The following is a 20,985-nucleotide window of genomic DNA, read 5'->3' as shown; positions in this document are numbered from 1 at the left end:
CAGTCTTAACACTAAACCCAAGTCACCTCCCTTTCTTGAAATGTGCAGCTTGTGAAGGGACAGACTATAGATTTGAAAATGCTAGGCTTTCCTAGAGAAAAGAATATTCTATCTCCCAGTGAATCACCAAGAAAAGGCAAAGCTTTAATTTGTGACCTCGAATCCCAACAGCATCCAAACAAAAGAATAAATCTTGGCAAAGTTATTTTTGCTTCCCAAATAAAATCGTCGTTAATAAACCTTCAGTTACTCGTTATTCCTAGTCTTGACTTCCTGGTTAACTCAGAAGTGTTAATTAGGTTCTAGTGCAGTGGGAGTCCGTGACAAAATATATTTATAAAATAAGAAGTGCATTTTAAAACTTCCTCTACAAACGTTTGAACTTTGCTTATAGAACCCACACCAATGATCCCAAAGCGTTGATGAAAACAATAAAGAAAGAGAAGGAAAACCACTTATTGGTACTAAAGCCTTTACTGTAATAAACCAAATATATTTACAATTTATACAAATGTTTAACCTTCAACAAAAATACAAAAAAACATTTCACAAGATGCAAAACGAGGAAACAAGTTCATTGGAGACACCACTGCTCTACCAAGGACAGACAGGAGGGGACCGGCAAGGAGCAGAAAGGTAATCTCGGCAGGTCTCACAGAAAGAAAAGGATGGACTCTGCCCGGGTCAGCGGGCTCCATTCCTCAAGCCCACAACCCTCACCCCTCTGTCCACTTTGCCTCGGTGCTCCATTTGGTCTAGGCAGGTAGGCGACCTTCTGTTGATGTGCTCACTGCCTCCTCTTTGTAGACGCAAAGTAGTTTTGTGTCAAGGTTTGGAAACAGGTTTCTGTGTTTTTAAAGTTACAACTTTTCTATTTCTACAAATTCAAAACATTTTGGCCCAATTCAACTATAAACGTTAAACCACATAATGTTTTCAGTAGATGACTTCATAGACTGTAGCCTTCTTGTCCCCTGAGCCAGTGACTATGTACTTATCGTCCACAGAGATGTCACAGCTGAGCACGGATGAGGACTCTTTGGACTGGAAGAGAAAACAATGGACATGTGTTTAATGTGGAACAGAGATGCGCAGGGCCCTGCTCCCAACAAGGCACCTTCACTTCGGGCGTCATCAGCAATGCTGTGGTCCAACGGTCTGTCATTCTATGTAAGGAGCACGGACTTACCTGGAATATACTAGCTCCATAGGGGGTCCGCCAAGCATTGAGGAGGTTATCTTTTCCAGTACTCACAAACCATTTACCTAGAATTAGCAAAGGAACATGTGGTTGTGGCTTAACTAGATTAAAATTCCTGCTATACTATTAGCTACTTGGGCTTAATCAAACTCAGAGCATTTTTAATCATGAACTATCATGTCCAAGGGGTTGGGCCATGACATGAGTAGACACAGCAGGTTTTAAATCTGGGCTCCACTGTGAACCATCTGTGATCTTGGGTTTAATCAAAGCGGTGGCAGGAACCATGTCAGTCCCATTAGCCGCCGGATACATGACAGGTAGCTTCACACCGAGCATGCAGTGGGTCCTCGAATAGTCAATCAATGAAGTTGTCTTCTGTTAGCTTCCTCATGATAAAATGGGACTAGGAAGGATTAAATGACGAATCTAAGTAAAATGGCAGACAGCACATATGGCACACAGAATGGTCAATATGTGATAGCTATTCATCCATCCATCCATCTATCTCGTGAATAAATATTTGACTCCCCATGAACTTCTTCCCTCATTATCCTCACTGCAGAGTGTAACGGTCTGGGTGCAGCTAAATGTTCCCTTCTCTGCCCATGGGCTCCTCATCCCGGTCAGTCCATAGCAATCTCCTCTGCTCCTGCCTCATTTTTCTATAAACTCCCACCAACCCCTCTCAGAGTGGCAACTAACTGCCCCCACCCACACCCCTGACACTCCCCACTGAAGACAAACATGTGTCAAAACCTTGTATTAGGCAATTTTATCACCTGCTGACTTTTCCCAACTCAGGGGAACAGACCAAAACAGACATCCCTATGCTCTGAGGGACATTTTAAGACAATAGAATTACTGCATCCAGCTGCTCAGAGAACAACATTTTTTCCAGATATCATCTCCACTATATTCTTTAGAAGTATTTTCCATTTAGGCCATCAACATTCCCCGGTTTCCTTTCAGTTGAACTCACCACAATAAGCAAATTTCAGGGATAGCACACAGCTCTCGTGGAGATGCAGCTGGTACTTGTCAGGTTTGTTCACGTGGAGAACTTCCACGTTGCTGCTCTCCATGCCCACGGCCAGCCACTCCCCAGTTGGGCAATAACCAAGGGAGAATATCTACAAGAAGCAGAAGAGGCTCACTGAGTATTCTGCCCAACAGACTTAGGAAGTGAACAGACAACAAGAAAAGGGGAAAAACCAGCAAGAACAGGAGGAGGTAATAAGCAAAGGCCAAGTCTACAGGACAACCATGCCAACCCAGATAAGTCAAGTGCTAAAGACCTTTATGACACAATTGGGAAAAAATAAGAACAACTGCAACACTTATGGCATGGGTGATAAAATCAAGAAATTATTCTTAATAATAACGGTATTCTGTGTGTTGTTTGAAAGGGTTCCTTGTCTTTTACAGATACTAACTGAAATACTTATGGATGAAATGATATAACGTCTGGGATTTACTTTAAAATAATCCAGTGTTTGGGGGCAGGGAGGACAGATGAGATAAGACTGGTCATGTGTCAGTAACTGTTGAAGCTGGGTGATGGGCATATGTGGTTTATCATATAATTCTCTGTACTTTCATATATGCTTGAACATTCTCCGTTCTCATATACTGAATATATTTGAAATTTTCCATAAGAAGTTTAAAAAAAGGGCAGACCAAAAATAGGATCCTACCCATAACGGGAACAGGGCTGGAAGGGAACAGGGAAGACTATAAGAAACTCAACAAAATTTTGACAGGGACATGAAATTTAGTTGCATGTACAGTCGTTTTCCATTTCTGTCCTATTTTTCTGACTGGAATTATTAAAGAAAAAAAAGTAAGTAAATAAGTCACGATAAAAAGAACAATTCCACCATCAACAGAAAGCACTTAAAATGGCACGCACTATCTTTCCCCAAACAGGCCTCGATTCAGACACTTGACATCTAAATAAGCTCCACAATCCACAAAGTTGCCATTTTTATATCATTTCAAAACTCCATAAATCGAGTCAGCCATGAGTCCAATGTCTAAGGGATGAGTAATAAAATGGGCATCCACTGAGATACCGCTGTATTTTTTAAGCTCCCTGATTTAAGCAAAATGAATCAACTTGTAGAGCTGTTATGATTTTTCTCTACTCCTTGTGATATCCCTGCATATTTTTCAAGGGCTATTTATATGTGAATAAAATCATTTCTCACCCCCACATTAGACGGTGAGAAGATGGACAACAGATCAGACCCTGTATGTTCTTCATGGCACAAATTCCTGAAACGAACTCATATATAAATAAAACAACTAACACGTCTTAACCTACAGCATTTTAAAAACCAGTCTAAGTGTTTCAGGGTAATTTGTGTGTGTGTGTGTGTGTGTGTGTGTGTGTGTGTGTGTGTGTGTGTGTGTGTGTGTGTGTGTGTGTGTGTGTGTGTTTGTATCTCAAATTAAAGCCCGGTCTGTTTGTCTAGCTACTACTCTTGGGGGCGGGAGGGAGGTGGGGAGGTGTGGGGAGGGGGTGCGCCACACACAGAACACTGCGTGGGTTCCGGGGAGGGACAAGCCTGCACCTGGGAGGTGAAGTCGTGCTGCTGCAGCTGCCGCCCTTCGCGCAGGTCCCAGGACCGGACCGTGTTGTCCAAGCCGCCCGTCCAGAGCTTGGTGCCATCGTTAGAAATGTCAATACAGCTGGCCCCGTCTGTGTGGCCCTGGAACTGCCTGATAAAACAAACCAGATTGAATAATGATTTCCTGCCAGAGCTCAAGGTAAACACTGTTGTGTTGTTAGTTTTGGACTCGCTGTGTGTGTGTCATCTCCTCGGTGTCTGCTGATGTGCAAGATCAAACCAACCTTCCCCCCGAGGAGGGGAGGAAACGGCACCTGCAGACTTTCTTTTCCTTTTTTCATGATCCAAGTGCTGAAGAAATGGAATGCCGTTTTAGGTCACCACACAGGAGAAGTTAAATACGCTCCTATAGCTATTCTTACAAATCTGTCTGGAAGGTAAAATTCCTCCCAGGTCTGGAAAAGTGTTTAAGTGTGAAAGTGGGAAAAAAAAAGACAAACACACAAAATCCCAAGTGTATTCCTTAAAGAAAGAAGCAGGCTTGGCCTATAACTGTGCGGGCCTGAATCACCACATCACCAGCTCAGGGCCCAGGAGCGCTCCCATTTCCATGAGTGAGTAACACCGCAATGCCCTTCGTGCCAACAAAGCATGAGCTCATGTATTTACTCAACCTCGCTTTTTCTATTCGAAAGAGCCCCACGTTAGGAAATCTGGACTCCTGGAGACAAAGGGGCATACCGGCCTCCTGACTCAGAGGTGCGGGGCAGAGACAGAGCTGATTGCTGACTGACCCCTGGACACGGTCCTGCCCTCAAATCTGAGCACAAGACTGTTGTTCTCTTCAAGGGGAACCTCGTGCCTCAGTCAAAAACCACCACCAAAGAACAGACTTGTGGTTGCCAAGGGCGGGGGGCGGGGAGGGATGGACTGGGAGTTTGGGGTTAGCAGATGCAAACTATTACATTTAGAATGGAAAAATAACAAGGTCCTACTGTCTAGCACAGGGAACTCTATCCAAACTCCTGGGATAAACCATAATGGAAAAGAATATTAAAAAAAGAATGTGTCACTTTGCTGTACAGCAGAAACTAGCACAACACTGTAAATCAACTATACTTCAAAAAACAAACAAACAAGAAACAAAGAACCACCACACCGCCAAGGACAACCAGCCAACAGGGGTTTGCTGAGTGCGATGCTCTGCCAGGCCCCAGGCAGGGCTTGCCGAGGGGAGGTTGACGTAAGCCACCACAGGGCTGGTGGTATGGGGGTCGTGGACCTGGTTTTGCAGGCCAAGAGGGAGCTGGCAGGGGAGTGATCGGAACAGGTGAGAAGTGTTCCGAGGTCCGATCAGGATGGCGAACGAGGCAGAATCCATGAGAGAACTGCTTGGAAATTTCAACACCCGGAGAAAAGTTTCCACCGCCTCCCCTTCCTATTACCTTATTATTCCCGCAGAGCTCCCAACTTTAAAGCTGAGCTTGGAGGAAAAGACAAGAGTACCACTGTTGCCCTGAATTCTGAGACAAGATGTGAACCATCACTCCAAAATCTCTTCCCTGAAAACTACTCAGAACTTCCATCCTGGTCCTCTCCCCCGTGTACCCCAACTCTCTGCCTCAAATGTCCCAGCCTGCATCCAAGGCTTTCCCACTGGTCAGGAGCAGTCCTGCCCCACCTTTCCAAAGTGCTGCTTTTCTGTCCTCAAACAGCTCGTGAAACCCAGGGACCTCCTCTTCATTTCATCCTCTGAATTTTTTTTTTACCTCTGAAACTCATGAAATACTTTGACTTCTTGAAAACTACTGTGTTTCTCTGCTGACCTAAGCTCTTGGTGGGGGTTCCTCCATCCCTCCGTCCACTTATCTCAGTGCTACCCTCAGGTCAGCCTCCTAGAACGCAGATCCTAGGGCTGTTCAGAACGTGCTGGGTCACAGCAGATACAAAGATATTCAGGAGACTCTGTACTGCCCTGTCACACAGAGTGGCCACTAGCCATGTGTGGCCTGTCCAAACTGAGAGAGAGAGAGATGTGTGAAGCAGGCCAACATATCCAACAGGTACTTACTCCCTGGGGGCCGGCACAGAGCAGGGGTTCAGAACATACAAGAGGGCAGAGTGCCTGGGCCCCATTACAGCTCCTCCACAATAATATCAGGATAACAGCAGTGCAGAAGGGACAAGGATTAAAGAGATGAATATTTGAAAAGCACTTCGAATGAATATTTTGGGAGAGCTATTTATTAAGTTTAAAAAAGAAAAAAGCAGAAAGAAAAGGAAAAACAGCCAATGATTGCTAGGCTAAAAGTTTGAAGGGGCTGTTGGCTCTGGCTCCAATTGTTCACTTTGCTTATTCTGAGCTGCCCAGAGAGTGACAAGAAAAATAACTGCCACACTGTCACCCACACACAGGGACAGAGCCTGGTTCGGTGACCCTTAGTGGATTTCTACAGAAACGGCTGAAGAAAGAGTGAGCTGCTATAATGAATTCCACAGCCCGTCCCATCCCTCTAGCTCTGGGCCTGGAAGCATGGGAGGAGCCCTGCTAAGTAACCTACAAGACTAAAAATGCACCATGAACAGTGTTTCTGAGTGAAGACGAACTGTGACACGAAAGGGCGAAACACAGGCCCGTTCTGCTGTAGATGTTTAACTAGTTCTTCCTTTTCTAAAGACTTTTCTCTAACATCCCTGATGTGAGCACTGACTCAGCCAGAGGGAGTGAGCTGGCCAGAGCCGAGGAGGGACACAAAGGTGGCAGATTCCAAGCAGCTGGGCTCAAGCTGGGTTCCTGGGTGAAATGACCCCTGGACAGAGCTTATTTAGTTATTTAGTTATTGAGAAACACAGCTACTTTAAAACCATTTTGAACAGTCAGCTCTACCCACCACCAGAGCCTCCCATCAAGCCTCTTAGATAGCCTCAACCACCAGAGGGCAGACAGCAGAAGCAAGAAAAACTACAATCCTGCAGCCTGTGGACCAGAAACCACAGTTACAGAAAGATAGACAAGATGAAAAGGCAGAGGGCTATGTACCAGATGAAGGAACAAGAAAAAACCCCAGAAAAACAACTAAATGAAGTGGAGATAGGCAACCTTCCAGAAAAAGAATTCAGAATAATGATAGTGAAGATGATCCAGGACTTCGGAATAAGAATGGAGGCAAAGATTGAGAAGATGCAAGAAATGATTAACAAAGACCTAGAAGAATTAAAGAACAAACAAACAGAGATGACCAATACAATAACTGAAATGAAAACTACACTAGAAGGAATCAATAGCAGAATAACTGAGGCAGAAGAAAGGATAAGTGACCTGGAAGACAGAATGGTGGAATTCACTGCTGCAGAACAGAAGAAAGAAAAAAGAATGAAAAGAAATGAAGACAGCCTAAGAGACCTCTGGGACAACATTAAACACAACAACATTCGCATTATAGGGGTCCCAGAAGGAGAAGAGAGAGAGAAAGGGCCAGAGAAAATATTTGAAGAGATTATAGTCGAAAACTTCCCTAACATGGGAAAGGAAATAGCCACCCAAGTCCAGGAAGCGCAGAGAGTCCCATACAGAATAAACCCAAGGAGAAACACGCCAAGACACATAGTAATCAAAGTGGCAAAAATTAAAGACAAAGAAAAATTATTGAAAGCAGCAAGGGAAAAACGACAAATAACATACAAGGGAACTCCCATAAGGTTAACAGCTGATTTCTCAGCAGAAACTCTGCAAGCCAGAAGGGAGTGGCATGATATACTTAAAGTGATGAAAGGGAAGAACCTACAACCAAGATTACTCTACCCGGCAAGGATGTCATTTAGATTTGATGGAGAAATCAAAAGCTTTACAGACAAGCAAAAGCTAAGAGAATTCAGCACCACCAAACCAGCTCTACAACAAATGCTAAAGGAACTTCTCTAAGTGGGAAACACAAGAGAAGAAAAGGACCTACAAAAACAAACCCAAAACAATTAAGAAAATGGTCATAGGAACATACATATCGATAATTACCTTAAACGTGAATGGATTAAATGCCCCAACCAAAAGACATAGACTGGTTGAATGGATACAAAAACAAGACCCATATATATGCTGTCTACAAGAGACCCACTTCAGACCTAGGGACACATACAGACTGAAAGTGAGGGGATGGAAAAAGATATTCCATGCAAATGGAAATCAAAAGAAAGCTGGAGTAGCTATACTCATATCAGATAAAATAGACTTTAAAATAAAGAATGTTACAAGAGACAAGGAAGGACACTACATAATGATCCAGGGATCAATCCAAGAAGAAGATATAACAATTATAAATATATATGCACCCAACATAGGAGCACCTCAATACATAAGGCAACTGCTAACAGCTATAAAAGAGGAAATCGACAGTAACGCAATAATAGTGGGGGACTTTAACACCTCACTTACACTAATGGACACATCATCCAAAATGAAAATAGATAAGGAAACAGAAGCTTTAAATGACACAACAGACCAGATAGATTTAATTGATATATATAGGACATTCCATCCAAAAACAGCAGATTACACTTTCTTCTCAAGTGCGCACGGAACATTCTCGAGGATAGATCACATCTTGGGCCACAAATCAAGCCTCAGTAAATTTAAGAAAATTGAAATCATATCCAGCATCTTTTCTGACCACAACGCTATGAGATTAGAAATGAATTACAGGGAAAAAAACGTAAAAAAGACAAACACATGGAGGCTAAACAATACGTTACTAAATAACCAAGAGATCACTGAAGAAATCAAAGAGGAAATAAAAAAATACCTAGAGACAAATGACAATGAAAACACGACGACCCAAAACCTATGGGATGCAGCAAAACCAGTTCTAAGAGGGAAGTTTATAGCTATACAAGCCTACCTAAAGAAACAAGAAAAATCTCAAGTAAACAATCTAACCTTACACCTAAAGGAACTAGACAAAGAAGAAGAAACAAAACCCAAAGTTAGCAGAAGGAAAGAAATCATAAAGATCAGAGCAGAAATAAATGAAATAGAAACAAAGAAAACAATAGCAAAGATCAATAAAACTAAAAGTTGGTTCTTTGAGAAGATAAACAAAATTGATAAGCCATTAGCCAGACTCATCAAGAAAAAGAGGGAGAGGACTCAAATCAATAAAATCAGAAATGAAAAAGGAGAAGTTACAACAGACACCGCAGAAATACAAAGCATCCTAAGAGACTACTACAAGCAACTTTATGCCAATAAAATGGACAACCTGGAAGAAATGGACAAATTCTTAGAAAGGTATAACCTTCCAAGACTGAACCAGGAAGAAACAGAAAATATGAACAGACCAATCACAAGTAATGAAATTGAAACTGGGATTAAAAATCTTCCAACAAACAAAAGTCCAGGACCAGATGGCTTCACAGGTGAATTCTATCAAACATTTAGAGAAGAGCTAACACCCATCCTTCTCAAACTCTTCCAAAAAATTGCAGAGGAAGGAACACTCCCAAACTCATTCTATGAGGCCACCATCACCCTGATACCAAAACCAGACAAAGACACTACAAAAAAAGAAAATTACAGACCAATATCACTGATGAATATAGATGCAAAAATCCTCAACAAAATACTAGCAAACAGAATCCAACAACACATTAAAAGGATCATACACCACGATCAAGTGGGATTTATCCCAGGGATGCAAGGATTCTTCAATATACGCAAATCAATCAATGTGATACACCATATTAACAAATTGAAGAAGAAAAACCATATGATCATCTCAATAGATGCAGAAAAAGCTTTTGACAAAATTCAACACCCATTTCTGATAAAAACTCTCCAGAAAGTGGGCATAGAGGGAAACTACCTCAACATAATAAAGGCCATATATGACAAACCCACAGCAAACATCATTCTCAATGGTGAAAAACTGAAAGCATTTCCTCTAAGATCAGGAAGGAGACAAGGATGTCCACTCTCACCACTGTTATTCAACATAGTTCTGGAAGTCCTAGACACGGCAATCAGAGAAGAAAAAGAAATAAAAGGAATACAAATTGGAAAAGAAGAAGTAAAACTGTCACTGTTTGCGGATGACATGATACTATACATAGAGAATCCTAAAACTGCCACCAGAAAACTGCTAGAGCTAATCAATGAATATGGTAAAGTTGCAGGATACAAAATTAATGCACAGAAATCTCTTGCATTCCTATACACAAATGATGAAAAATCTGAAAGAGAAATTATGGAAACACTCCCATTTACCATTGCAACAAAAAGAATAAAATACCTAGGAATAAACCTACCTAGGGAGACAAAAGACCTGTATGCAGAAAACTATAAGACACTGATGAAAGAAATTAAAGATGATACCAACAGATGGAGAGATATACCATGTTCTTGGATTGGAAGAATCAACATTGTGAAAATGAGTATACTACCCAAAGCAATCTACAGATTCAATGCAATCCCTATCACATTACCAATGGCATTTTTTACGGAGCTAGAACAAATCATCTTAAAATTTGTATGGAGACACAAAAGACCCCGAATAGCCAAAGCAGTCTTGAGGCAAAAAAATGGAGCTGGAGGAATCAGACTCCCTGACTTCAGACTATACTACAAAGCTACAGTAATCAAGACAATATGGTACTGGCACAAAAACAGAAACATAGATCAATGGAACAAGATAGAAAGCCCAGAGATTAACCCACGCACCTATGGTCAACTAATCTATGACAAAGGAGGCAAAGATATACAATGGAGAAAAGACAGTCTCTTCAATAAGTGGTGCTGGGAAAACTGGACAGCTACATGTAAAAGAATGAAATTAGAACACTCCCTAACACCATACACAAAAATAAACTCAAAATGGATTAGAGACCTAAATATAAGACTGGACACTATAAAACTCTTAGAGGAAAACATAGGAAGAACACTCTTTGACATAAATCACAGCAAGATCTTTTTTGATCCACCTCCTAGAGTAATGGAAATAAAAACAAAAATAAACAAGTGGGACCTAATGAAACTTCAAAGCTTTTGCACAGCAAAGGAAACCATAAACAAGACGAAAAGACAACCCTCAGAATGGGAGAAAATATTTGCAAACGAATCAACGGACAAAGGATTAATCTCCAAAATATATAAACAGCTCATTCAGCTCAATATTAAAGAAACAAACACCCCAATCCAAAAATGGGCAGAAGACCTAAATAGACATTTCTCCAAAGAAGACATACAGACGGCCACGAAGCACATGAAAAGATGCTCAACATCACTAATTATTAGAGAAATGCAAATCAAAACTACAATGAGGTATCACCTCACTCCTGTTAGAATGGGCATCATCAGAAAATCTACAAACAACAAATGCTGGAGAGGGTGTGGAGAAAAGGGAACCCTCTTGCACTGTTGGTGGGAATGTAAATTGATACAGCCACTATGGAGAACAATATGGAGGTTCCTTAAAAAACTAAAAATAGAATTACCATATGACCCAGCAATCCCACTACTGGGCATATACCCAGAGAAAACCGTAATTCAAAAAGACACATGCACCCGAATGTTCATTGCAGCACTATTTACAATAGCCAGGTCATGGAAGCAACCTACATGCCCATCAACAGACGAATGGATAAAGAAGTTGTGGTACATATATACAATGGAATATTACTCAGCCATAAAAAGGAACGAAATTGAGTCATTCGTTGAGACGTGGATGGATCTAGAGACTGTCATACAGAGTGAAGTAAGTCAGAAAGAGAAAAACAAATATCGTATATTAATGCATGTATGTGGAACCTAGAAAAATGGTACAGATGAGCCGGTTTGCAGGGCAGAAGTTGAGACACAGATGTAGAGTATGGACATATGGACACCAAGGGGGGAAAACTGCGGTGGGGTGGGGATGGTGGTGTGCTGAATTGGGCGATTGGGATTGACATGTATACACTGATGTGTATAAAATTGATGCCTAATAAGAACCTGCAGTATAAAAAAACAAACAAGCAAAACAACTAATACTAAACTTTCACTGGGTTATTTGTATGGAAATATGTTAATATAAATGTTTCAGACATTACATGAAATTTCTAAAAATCTTATATTTGTATTTGTATGGAAATATGTATGGAAATATGTTAATATAAATGTTTCAGACATTACATGAAATTTCTAAAAATCTTATATGTTCTGGTATAATGTTATAAGTAATAATCCTAGTTATTACTTTAAAATGTATATCTCAGAAATAACTAATTTTCTTGTCAACTGCATTATTATGAACTTTCATCAAATCTTTAACCGTGGTCATTTTTAAGTCTTTTGTCATTTACAGACAGTTCTGGGTGTACTCTGATGATTTTGCAAATATGTTCCTATAAAAGGGTTTCATCTTCAAGAAATTCATGGAAAAGACTCTGACAAGTACAGGTTTCTGGTAACTGACTGTACTGCTGAACTGAATGAATAAGCATTTTCAGAACTCTAATGAAAAACTGATGAACTCATAAAAGTGCTAACAAAAGATCAAGACGAAAAAAAAAATTAATTACATGGGACTGAGTGAACTGATGAGGACGAGTATAATTTTTGTGACTTTCTGTCTGAATTAAAAAAAAAAAAAATCCCACAAGGACTCAGAGGCAAAGAATATACAAATCAATTTTCACTGCAAAGTAAAGGAGCTGTTACAGTGGAGGATTACTGGACTGAATGTCAATATTATGACATAGTATGAATGTGTTTCATGTTTGGTAACTGCAATCATTGTTGCTTTTGTTGTGGTTCTCCATGTACAGTGCTTGGTGTCAGTCTATTTATCTCTTGTAAAAATAAAATACAGTGTGTGTGTGTGGAAAAAAAAATAAAAAAAAATAAAAAATAAAAATAAAAAAATAAAACCATTTTGTGGGTGAAATTCGTGGACTCTCCTCTTCTAATGTCCTTTTGCTGATTTTCTGTCATCCTTTATCAGCTGGCTCCTGTGCGCACATATGAGGTTCTAGGCAAAGCCAAAAACATCTAGTATTGAGGACCTTTTGTACCTCCATCTAATCCATGGTATGCTGCCCCTTGGCAAAAGCCAGGAATGTTTTTTAAACAAATCTGGCATGTGTATGTGGCTGAAGAATGGGAACATTAGGGAGGTAAATATAAAGCCTGGGTGACACCCAAGCGTGGCCGCAAGACTGTAAGCCCTCTGAGGGCAGTGATACGGTACTGACACCCAGATCCAAGCCTGGCACGTGTGGGCTGAGCCTGGGGGCAGGCAGAGAAGCAGGGGTAACAGGGGGCCTTTTGACCCAGGTACTCAAGCAGGGAAGCCCCACTCAGGAAACCACCCCTGCTCACCTCACCAGCGTCTGGTTGTGCAGGTCCCACACGGCGATGTTGCCGTCGCTGCAGCATGAGAAGCAGACCTTGGAGTCGGGGCTGATGGCCAAGGCGTAGCAGGCGGGGGCCGAGGACGTCAGCTCTGCCTTGATGCGCGGGGTGGGAGCTGCCAGGTCCCAAATGGACAGGGTACTGGCTTCCCCTCCCACTATGAGAGTGCAGCCATCAGGGAGCAATTTGCAGGAACGGATGTAGTTATCCCTGTTCTGTGAAATAAACATAATTCAATTGTTATAATGCATGACCAAGCAGTAACAATGCCATGGTCTCTAACTGCTGTCTCGGTTGTTGACTTAAAAAGTGGTATTTCATGGACACTACCAAAGCAAGCGTTCTGTAGTAAAGATCAGGATCTGATGGCCACTGGCTCCTTCGAAGTCGTAAACAAAGCAAACTCACAGGATTGCTCGGCATGTGTGAAGGCTTAGATATAACTGCCACCAAAGCCCAATTTCCTGCTGAGTAGACGGAACTGAGATGATCAGTGGATGTAAGGTAAGGGTACACGTACTTCTTCACAAAGAAACCACTTCTCACAGCTAGTTTATAAATCTTTGACCTCATCACCCTCTGTTATTTACTATTTGGAAACTGCAGACACACTGCCTATGCTTTGGTTTTCATTACTCTTAAGTTTCTGCCTAAGGCTTGTACTACTGTGTCTTCATTAGCCAAATGGATCCTTGTCTGAGACTTTAACACAGCTGCTTTCTCAAGTTGTAACATGGCTGCTGTGATATTTAAGCCTCTCAATCCAAAGGCCCGAAAAATGAATAAAAGGCATCTTTCCATCAAAACCAACACATTAGAAAAGGGAAGTGGGACCTAAAATGACCCCCGCCCTCTCCAACAAAGAAATAACTGCTATCCTTTGACCCAAACAGATACAGTCAGAGTCTTTACTATGCTTTAACCATGGCCTATTGTTCAAAGATTAGAGAAACTTTAAGCAATGTAATTTCAAAAAAGATGATGAGTGTTACAAAACTCTCCTATCATTGGGTTGCCAAAAAGCTTGTCTGGGTTTTTCCATAAGATGTTTAAGTATGTTTCCCTATGTTTAACTTTCATTAATGCATATATTTTTAAGTTATTTGATTGCAAAAAAAAAAAACCAAGAACTAGCCCAAAGAGCCTTTTCGTCTCAAAAACACAGTCAGTCTTCATTTTGGAAACACCCGCTAGGGAATCCTTGCCATTTGCCAGGCAGGCAGCAGGTAAAGTGTACCATATGCCAAAGCAAAGTGCAGGCAGACACCCTACAGGGGCAGGGCGGCCTATAGTCCACTTAAGGCCAATGGTACATGGTGTGTAAATCCTGTGGTTACTGTGTAGAGAACATGTCCTGACGTATTCTATGATCCTGGAAAATGCAACATGGTATTGGCGGGGGGGAGGCGGGGGGGTAGAGTAGATGCCTTGGGGAAGCATTCCCACCACCCCCGTTCTGCTGAAGGCTGCCCTGATTTCTTGCAGTGTGATCTAGTAACTCGTTCCTAAAGTTAAGGTCGTAAAACGCAGCCAGGTCTCCCTGAAAACACAGACCCTGTTCAGAATGGTTTTATCCCACATTATCAAATGTTTACTCTTCAATATTTATCCAAAGGCTGTAGGGAAATTAAAAGTCGAGGGGAGTGCAGGGCTCAGAGTCCAAGCCTAGCTGCACTCCATCCATTAAACGGGAAACCCCCTTCTGAATACACATTCAAACAAGGACTGCTTCTGTAAACTACTGTTAAAATATTTTTGAAGAGAAATCCATCAACTCTGGGATTTAACCACTGAAATGGCAACAAATGAAACCTTCAGGCTGAGGGGAGAGAGTGGGGAGAGCTAAATAGCTAACACAGGAAACAGAATGGGCTTCCATTTCCTCATAATGGGAATAAAACCCAGGCCCCGACAGCGATTTCCTTATTGAGTCTCCAGGAGGAAATTACCCTTGTGCACCAGCTCCTTCTCACTCACCAGACAGTCGAGCTGAGAGACAGGGCTCTTGTTGCCAGGGTGGCTGATGTCCCAGACCTTGACGCAGCCCTTCCCACCCGTGTACACGTGTCGCGTGGGGTTGCTGATGGTCACCGCGCACACCACCTCCCCGTGGTTCAGGGTGTTGATCTGGCGAGCGTGTCGGGGGATGCCGGGGCCAATGAGGGCGTCCGGGGGGAAGGGGACAGGCTGCATCTGACCGTCTGCAGTAACGTGGAAGGAGTATGCGCTTTTGGGGAGGGGTTGATTAGGGAGAAGAGAGAAGAACGGGAGAGGAGACAGAAAAAACATTTATCATAAAGCAATTGGTCCTTACCGCAGCACGCTTCTATGAGAAAAACAAAGCCAAGACTCTTGCCATGACTTCCTTTTGAAATCAATATAAGTTGAAGTGTTTACTGATGAAACAAATGAAATAAATAACAGCCAAAGTCTAGGGTGTTAAAAAAAGATATATATTAAATGCTTTCTAAAAAACTTTTTAAAATTTTTAAACTGTGCTCTTCATTCCGTAAGGCATTCCTTCAAATCCTGTTAAAAAACATTACATGTACTTCCAAATTAACATAAAATACTTCCTTCTTGTACCTTGTATAATTGTATGATTCCTTAGTATAATTTAAAATGATAATTTTTGATGCTTAAGATGAAGCCCTTGAGAGCTCATAATGATTACACATGGTAAACCGTGTATTTCAACATCAACAAACAAAAACAGCTTTCTAAACATCCCAGTTAAAGGCTTGGACTTAAACTCTCTTTTGCATAATTAACAGAAAATAATAAAGAGATTCTCTGACATCAAATGGCTTTGTGACAAGACTTCAAGTTTCCTCCTCAACAACCTCCCTGTCTACTTTGGCCACAAAGCCCAGTTTTATCGAAGGCAGCAAAGCTTTCAACTAAAAGACTACTCTTCCCAGCTTTGCTCTAGCCAGGTATGCCCATGTGCTGACCGACGAGGTGTAGGCAGAAGCTGCTGGGTGGCACTTAGTTCATAACTTGAAAGAAAGGGGACCCTGAGGGACATGGAAACTATCTGTAATTTCCATTCAATTTTGCTGTGAACCTAAAACTGTTCTAAAAAATAAGTTTATTAATTAAAAAAAAGAAAAGGAAAAGAATTTAAAAAGAGGGAGGGGAGAGTGCCTTCCTTCTTCTCTTCCTCCTTCTTGCTACCTGAACTATGAGCAAGATGACTGGAGCTCCAGCAGCGTTTTTGGGCCACAGGGTGACTCTGAAGATGGAACTCAATTGCTGAGGGGGACAGAACAGAAAGATAGAATGCAGAGGTCCTGGTGACACTGTGAGACCTGGGGCTGTATCACTGGGACTGTGATACCTGCCCTGGGCTACTGACAGCCAGTATCTTTTATGGAACAGAGAAATAAACTTCTATGTTACTTAAGCTATTATTTTCTTCCCTGTTAAATACAAACAAACCTAATCCTAGTGCACACTTCTGTTTCTACACCAAAATCTTAAAGCATATTTTTTCTCTAACAATCTAATTATTTAAACTCCAAGCACTCATATACTACAGATACTAGAAAGCACGCACAAAGAAAAGACCCTGTAGAGGATGGAAGATATAGGAGTGCTAACATTTCCTACCCACATCTGAACTAGGCACTTTGAAGACCACTGCTTTCACTTTCTTCTTATCCAAAGCATCACTCGGTGATCTAGAAGTTCAACATTAAACCTTTTCTATAGGTCTGCATACATAAACAATAAATGAAGTACGTAGGGTTTCCTCCCTCCCATAACCTTCTGGAATAAGTCTGGGCCCTTTCTGGAATTTATCATTGGCAACTTGCAGTCCTTTTACAGATCCTAAAGACCTTGGGTATTAATACAGAACTTAAATTTTCATTTTAATGCTAACTCAAATTTTGAAAAATAACTAAGCATGCACAAAACTTAAAATTGATAGAAGATATCAGGTTTCTACCTGCCTGCACATAAAACCACATACTTCCTTAGCTTGAAAATAAAATACATGCTATTATTTTCCTTCTATAAAAACAAAATATCAAATACATGAAAAGATTTTTAAAAGAACTTCCCCTTCTCCCTGACCAAAGGACACAATTTTAGATATGTTATCTCCTGGCAAACTGGTTCCAGTAACTAATCTTATACGGCTATTTGGCCCAAATCCTTAACATTACTCTTAATTTGAATGACTGAGTACACATAATGGAAACCACAAAGAATGTCCTAGAAAATGAATATGTATATAAGACAACTACAGCTCAAAGCCCTTATGTCACCAAACCACTAAATCTCCTATTTTTTCATACTGAAGTATATTTGATGTACAACATTATATAAGTTAGAGGCATATAATACAGTGATTCACAACTTTTAAAGGTTGTGAGTTTATAGTTATTATAAAATAATACTCATTATTATTTTATAATAAAATATATTTTATAATTATAAAATATAATAAAATACAATATACTCATAATATAATACCATTTATAGTTATTATAAAATATTGGCTATATTCCTTGTACAATATATCCTTGCAGATCATTTTATACATAATCATTTGTACCTCTTAATCCCCTACCCCTACTTATCCCTCTCCCTCTTCCCTCTCCACACTGGTAACCACTAGTTTGTTCTCTACTCTGTGAGTCTGTTTCTTTTTTGTTATTATATCTCCTATTTTTAGCTCACAGTATCCTTTAGTGTCCTTAGTAGTGTACCAAGCCCACATGGTATTTCAATACATGCACATTACACTTAATTGAACCTATGCCATTTATTATAGGATATTTGGAGTTGGAATCAAATAGCATTGTATTATTGCCCTTGAAGATGAGACCACAAGAACTGGGGTTTAAGTCTATTCACATTCTAAATTATGTGACCCAGATACCAGGCACCACGACCTGGGTCTGAAAATAACAAATGAACAGTGGTAAACGTGGGGGAGAGAACTTGCCACTTAAAGCTTTCTGTGCTGTGAGGAAAATGGCAGATGTGAAGGTTAGTTTTTCTGTTTGCCATAAATCAAGGTGGGTACCTCTAGGTAGGCAGTTTCCATTAGGTACCCTTTTAGCAATTCCTGATTTTTAGGGGAAGGAAATTTTGTCTCGCTTCAACTGGAACTCTGCTTATTACAGAGTTAAATGTTCCAGATTAAAATAGATGCACAAAGTACAGAGAGCTGTATGCTTGTCTTTGAAAGATACCCACCTCTCCCCTAGGTGTCCTCTTCTTTAAACCGCACAGGAGGTCTGTGATCATCATACTTAGGCAGTTTAAAATTGATTCACAGTGCAGCGAACTGCTGCCAGAAGCTGTGAACATTCGTCTGTCCCAGGGGAAACCCATATGGCTGTTAATACATCAGTCAGAGGGGGCCTCGGAGGAAGCTGGCGCTGCCTGCTGTGCTGGAGGGCCTAATCAAATGAACAAACCCCAGTGAGGCACAGGGCGGGTGTGGCTCACAGAGGGACCCACAGGAAGAGAAAACCAGGGGAGCAAACAAGACAGCTTGGAATCTGTTATTCACTTCCGGGAAGAACACAAACGTCTTTGAGAAAGTCCACATTGATGGCGCATCGTGACAACGTTCAAGAGATCCCAGAAGGAAACTTACCCTCTTTACTGACTGAGGAACTAGGGAAAGTAAGATCAACCAGGAGGGGGAATTTATAAACAGATAGTGTACATTTATAACTACCTCTCAAGCCTGAATTCAGAAAGAGACCAGCCACAAAAGAATGCATATGGTACAACTGCATTTACAGAAGTTCAAACCCAGGCAGGATTCACCTCTGGTATTAGAAGTTGGGGTGGTGGTTCCCCTAGAGACTGGAAGGGGCATAGGAAGGGGTTTTTCAGGTGCTCTTGGTGCAAAGTCACTGGGCTATACACACGATGTGTACATTTTTTCTCTATATGTATACCTCAATTTTAAAAGCTTGGATTTATTTGTTTATTCAAGAAAAAGGTGAGAGGGGGCGCCCGACCGATGAACACAGTAGGCTGGGTCCACAGCCAGGATGAGAGCCCAGACTCTGGATTCAAAGGGACCTGAGATGTGGGGGCCCCCGGCTCGAGGCCTCACTGACTGTGGTTTTCCGAACGGGCCTAACTACCTGAGCCCTGTAATGTGTCCATTTTCTGATCGACAAGATTGAAATAATAATAAAATGTTGGGGTCGCAGGGGTTGTTGTAAGGAAAAAAAGAGAGAAAACAGCTGCAAAAGTGCAAAACCCTTAACCGTGCTCGACACCTTGCAGGGTGCCTTCGGGAAATGACAGCATCGATATTAAAAACCCGTGACTTAAAAAGAGGAAAGTGAGGCTATGTTGAATCCAGGGCTCTTATCTCGAACAGGGGACAAGTGTGAGGGCCAGGAATGCGGAAAGGGAGGAAGGTGCGGGGTGGGAGCCAGGAAAGCACAGGGCGATGGCGAGGCCAGGAAAACCGGGAAATTCATAAATCCTAAAAGGCGAGGTGGGGAGACAGTACCGGGCAAAGAGGGGCGGAGGACGTTTGGAGGGAGGATTGTGGCAAACTGTGGGGCAGAAAGAAGGAGCCCCTGGGGCCCTGCTTAGGGGCCCCCCACCCACATCCCAGAGCCTCAGAGAACTGAGTCCCCCTGCTGTTCGAATCAGGCACCTGCAGATCAGGATCTGACTCGGAAATCTGGTGGCACAACTGAACAGAATAAAGCCCACTGGACCTCACAGGTTTAAAAACTGAATGAAATCCAACTCATTCAGACTCTTCAGTCACTGGGCACACGGCAGAGGTGAAGGCACTCAGAGTCCCCACAGGTGCTACACAAACTGGGAAACAGGACTGCGTTCTGGGGAAGCACGTTGTCTTTCCCTAGCAGACTGGCTCCTGTTAATAAAACTACGCTGTGTTCTGTGGGCAAAGGAAAACAGATGTTAGAGTTGTTGGTTTGCTGGAAGCAGAGAGGAACGGCAGTGGCCGGATCCAGCGAACAGTAATGAAGAACCACGGACCCCAGAGATAAAGGCTGCGGCCAAGACCCCGCTGCCTGTGAACCTGGCCCTCTTGAGGGGGAATCTGTGGCTGTATTAAACAGGTATCAAGAAAAATCTGATCATGTCAAAACCGTCACTGGCTCTTCTGGCTCTTTATGGCTCACCGAGCCCTTCACGGTTGAGTGTCGATGAGTCTCAGTTCATATGACCGCCTTGTATCCTAAATTCCCAGCCGCATGGAACAACAGGCCAGTCCCCTAAAATATCGCATGCAGTCACATCTCCACGTCACGCACAAACTGTTCCCTCCTGCTTAGAATAGCACGGCGTCCCCCTAAGCGCACGTCCCTTCCCCCTCCCTCGGCCTGCCTCAACTCCCAGGTGCCGTGAGTCCTTTCCCAGGACCCTGGCTCCTCCTATAAATCGGTATCATGCTGAGAACTACGGCCCACGTTTACATTTGTCTGTCTCATTCCCGAGTGCTCTGGGATGACTTCGCCAACGAGCATACAACTGGCACTCAGTAAACGAATCCGAATGCCCCGAGTCATTTACTGCTACCTAATCACTTATAAATCGAGGCATGAAAGGTTGCTCCAGCAACCTTTCATTTGTAAGCTACCAGGTTGCTCCTTGTAGCTTACTCTCATGTAGCTAAGGAAAGTAAGCTACAAGAAGGTGGGGAGTCTCTAACCACCTGGGCCCTGCCAGGCAACTCTCCCAAGGAACTCCTAGTCGTCGTACCAAATGTGGCTCAGGGGTGGTACCAACTTTCCCAAGGGGGGAAGGCAGTCCCTAGAGATGAAAAGCTGGTGAACAGCAAAACAGAAGGCAACGAGAGCAACAACGAG

At 42.1% G+C, this 20,985-nt stretch overlaps 1 protein-coding gene across 2 annotated transcripts in view; it reads right to left on the bottom strand.

Annotated features, from left to right (window-relative positions):
• Positions 1-466: 466 nt before the first annotated feature.
• LOC137769842 (transducin-like enhancer protein 1) overlaps positions 467-20,985 on the bottom strand; it is a 92,898-nt gene continuing 72,379 nt past the window's right edge. For both annotated transcript variants that reach the window (XM_068551877.1, XM_068551879.1), the window contains exons 15-20: positions 15,131-15,380; positions 13,121-13,368; positions 3,778-3,925; positions 2,184-2,334; positions 1,190-1,266; positions 467-1,044 (exon numbers count right to left, since the gene is read on the bottom strand). In XM_068551877.1, the coding sequence (XP_068407978.1) occupies positions 937-1,044; positions 1,190-1,266; positions 2,184-2,334; positions 3,778-3,925; positions 13,121-13,368; positions 15,131-15,380 (982 nt within the window). In that variant the 3' untranslated portion in view covers positions 467-936. The remainder of the gene's footprint in view (positions 1,045-1,189; positions 1,267-2,183; positions 2,335-3,777; positions 3,926-13,120; positions 13,369-15,130; positions 15,381-20,985) is intronic.

The sequence above is a fragment of the Eschrichtius robustus genome, chromosome 10 (assembly GCF_028021215.1).
Source record: "Eschrichtius robustus isolate mEscRob2 chromosome 10, mEscRob2.pri, whole genome shotgun sequence".
Classification (NCBI taxonomy): Eukaryota; Metazoa; Chordata; class Mammalia; order Artiodactyla; family Eschrichtiidae; genus Eschrichtius; species Eschrichtius robustus.
The sequence above is the reverse complement of the archived record's forward strand: the minus strand, read 5'-3'. Positions and strand labels throughout refer to the sequence as shown.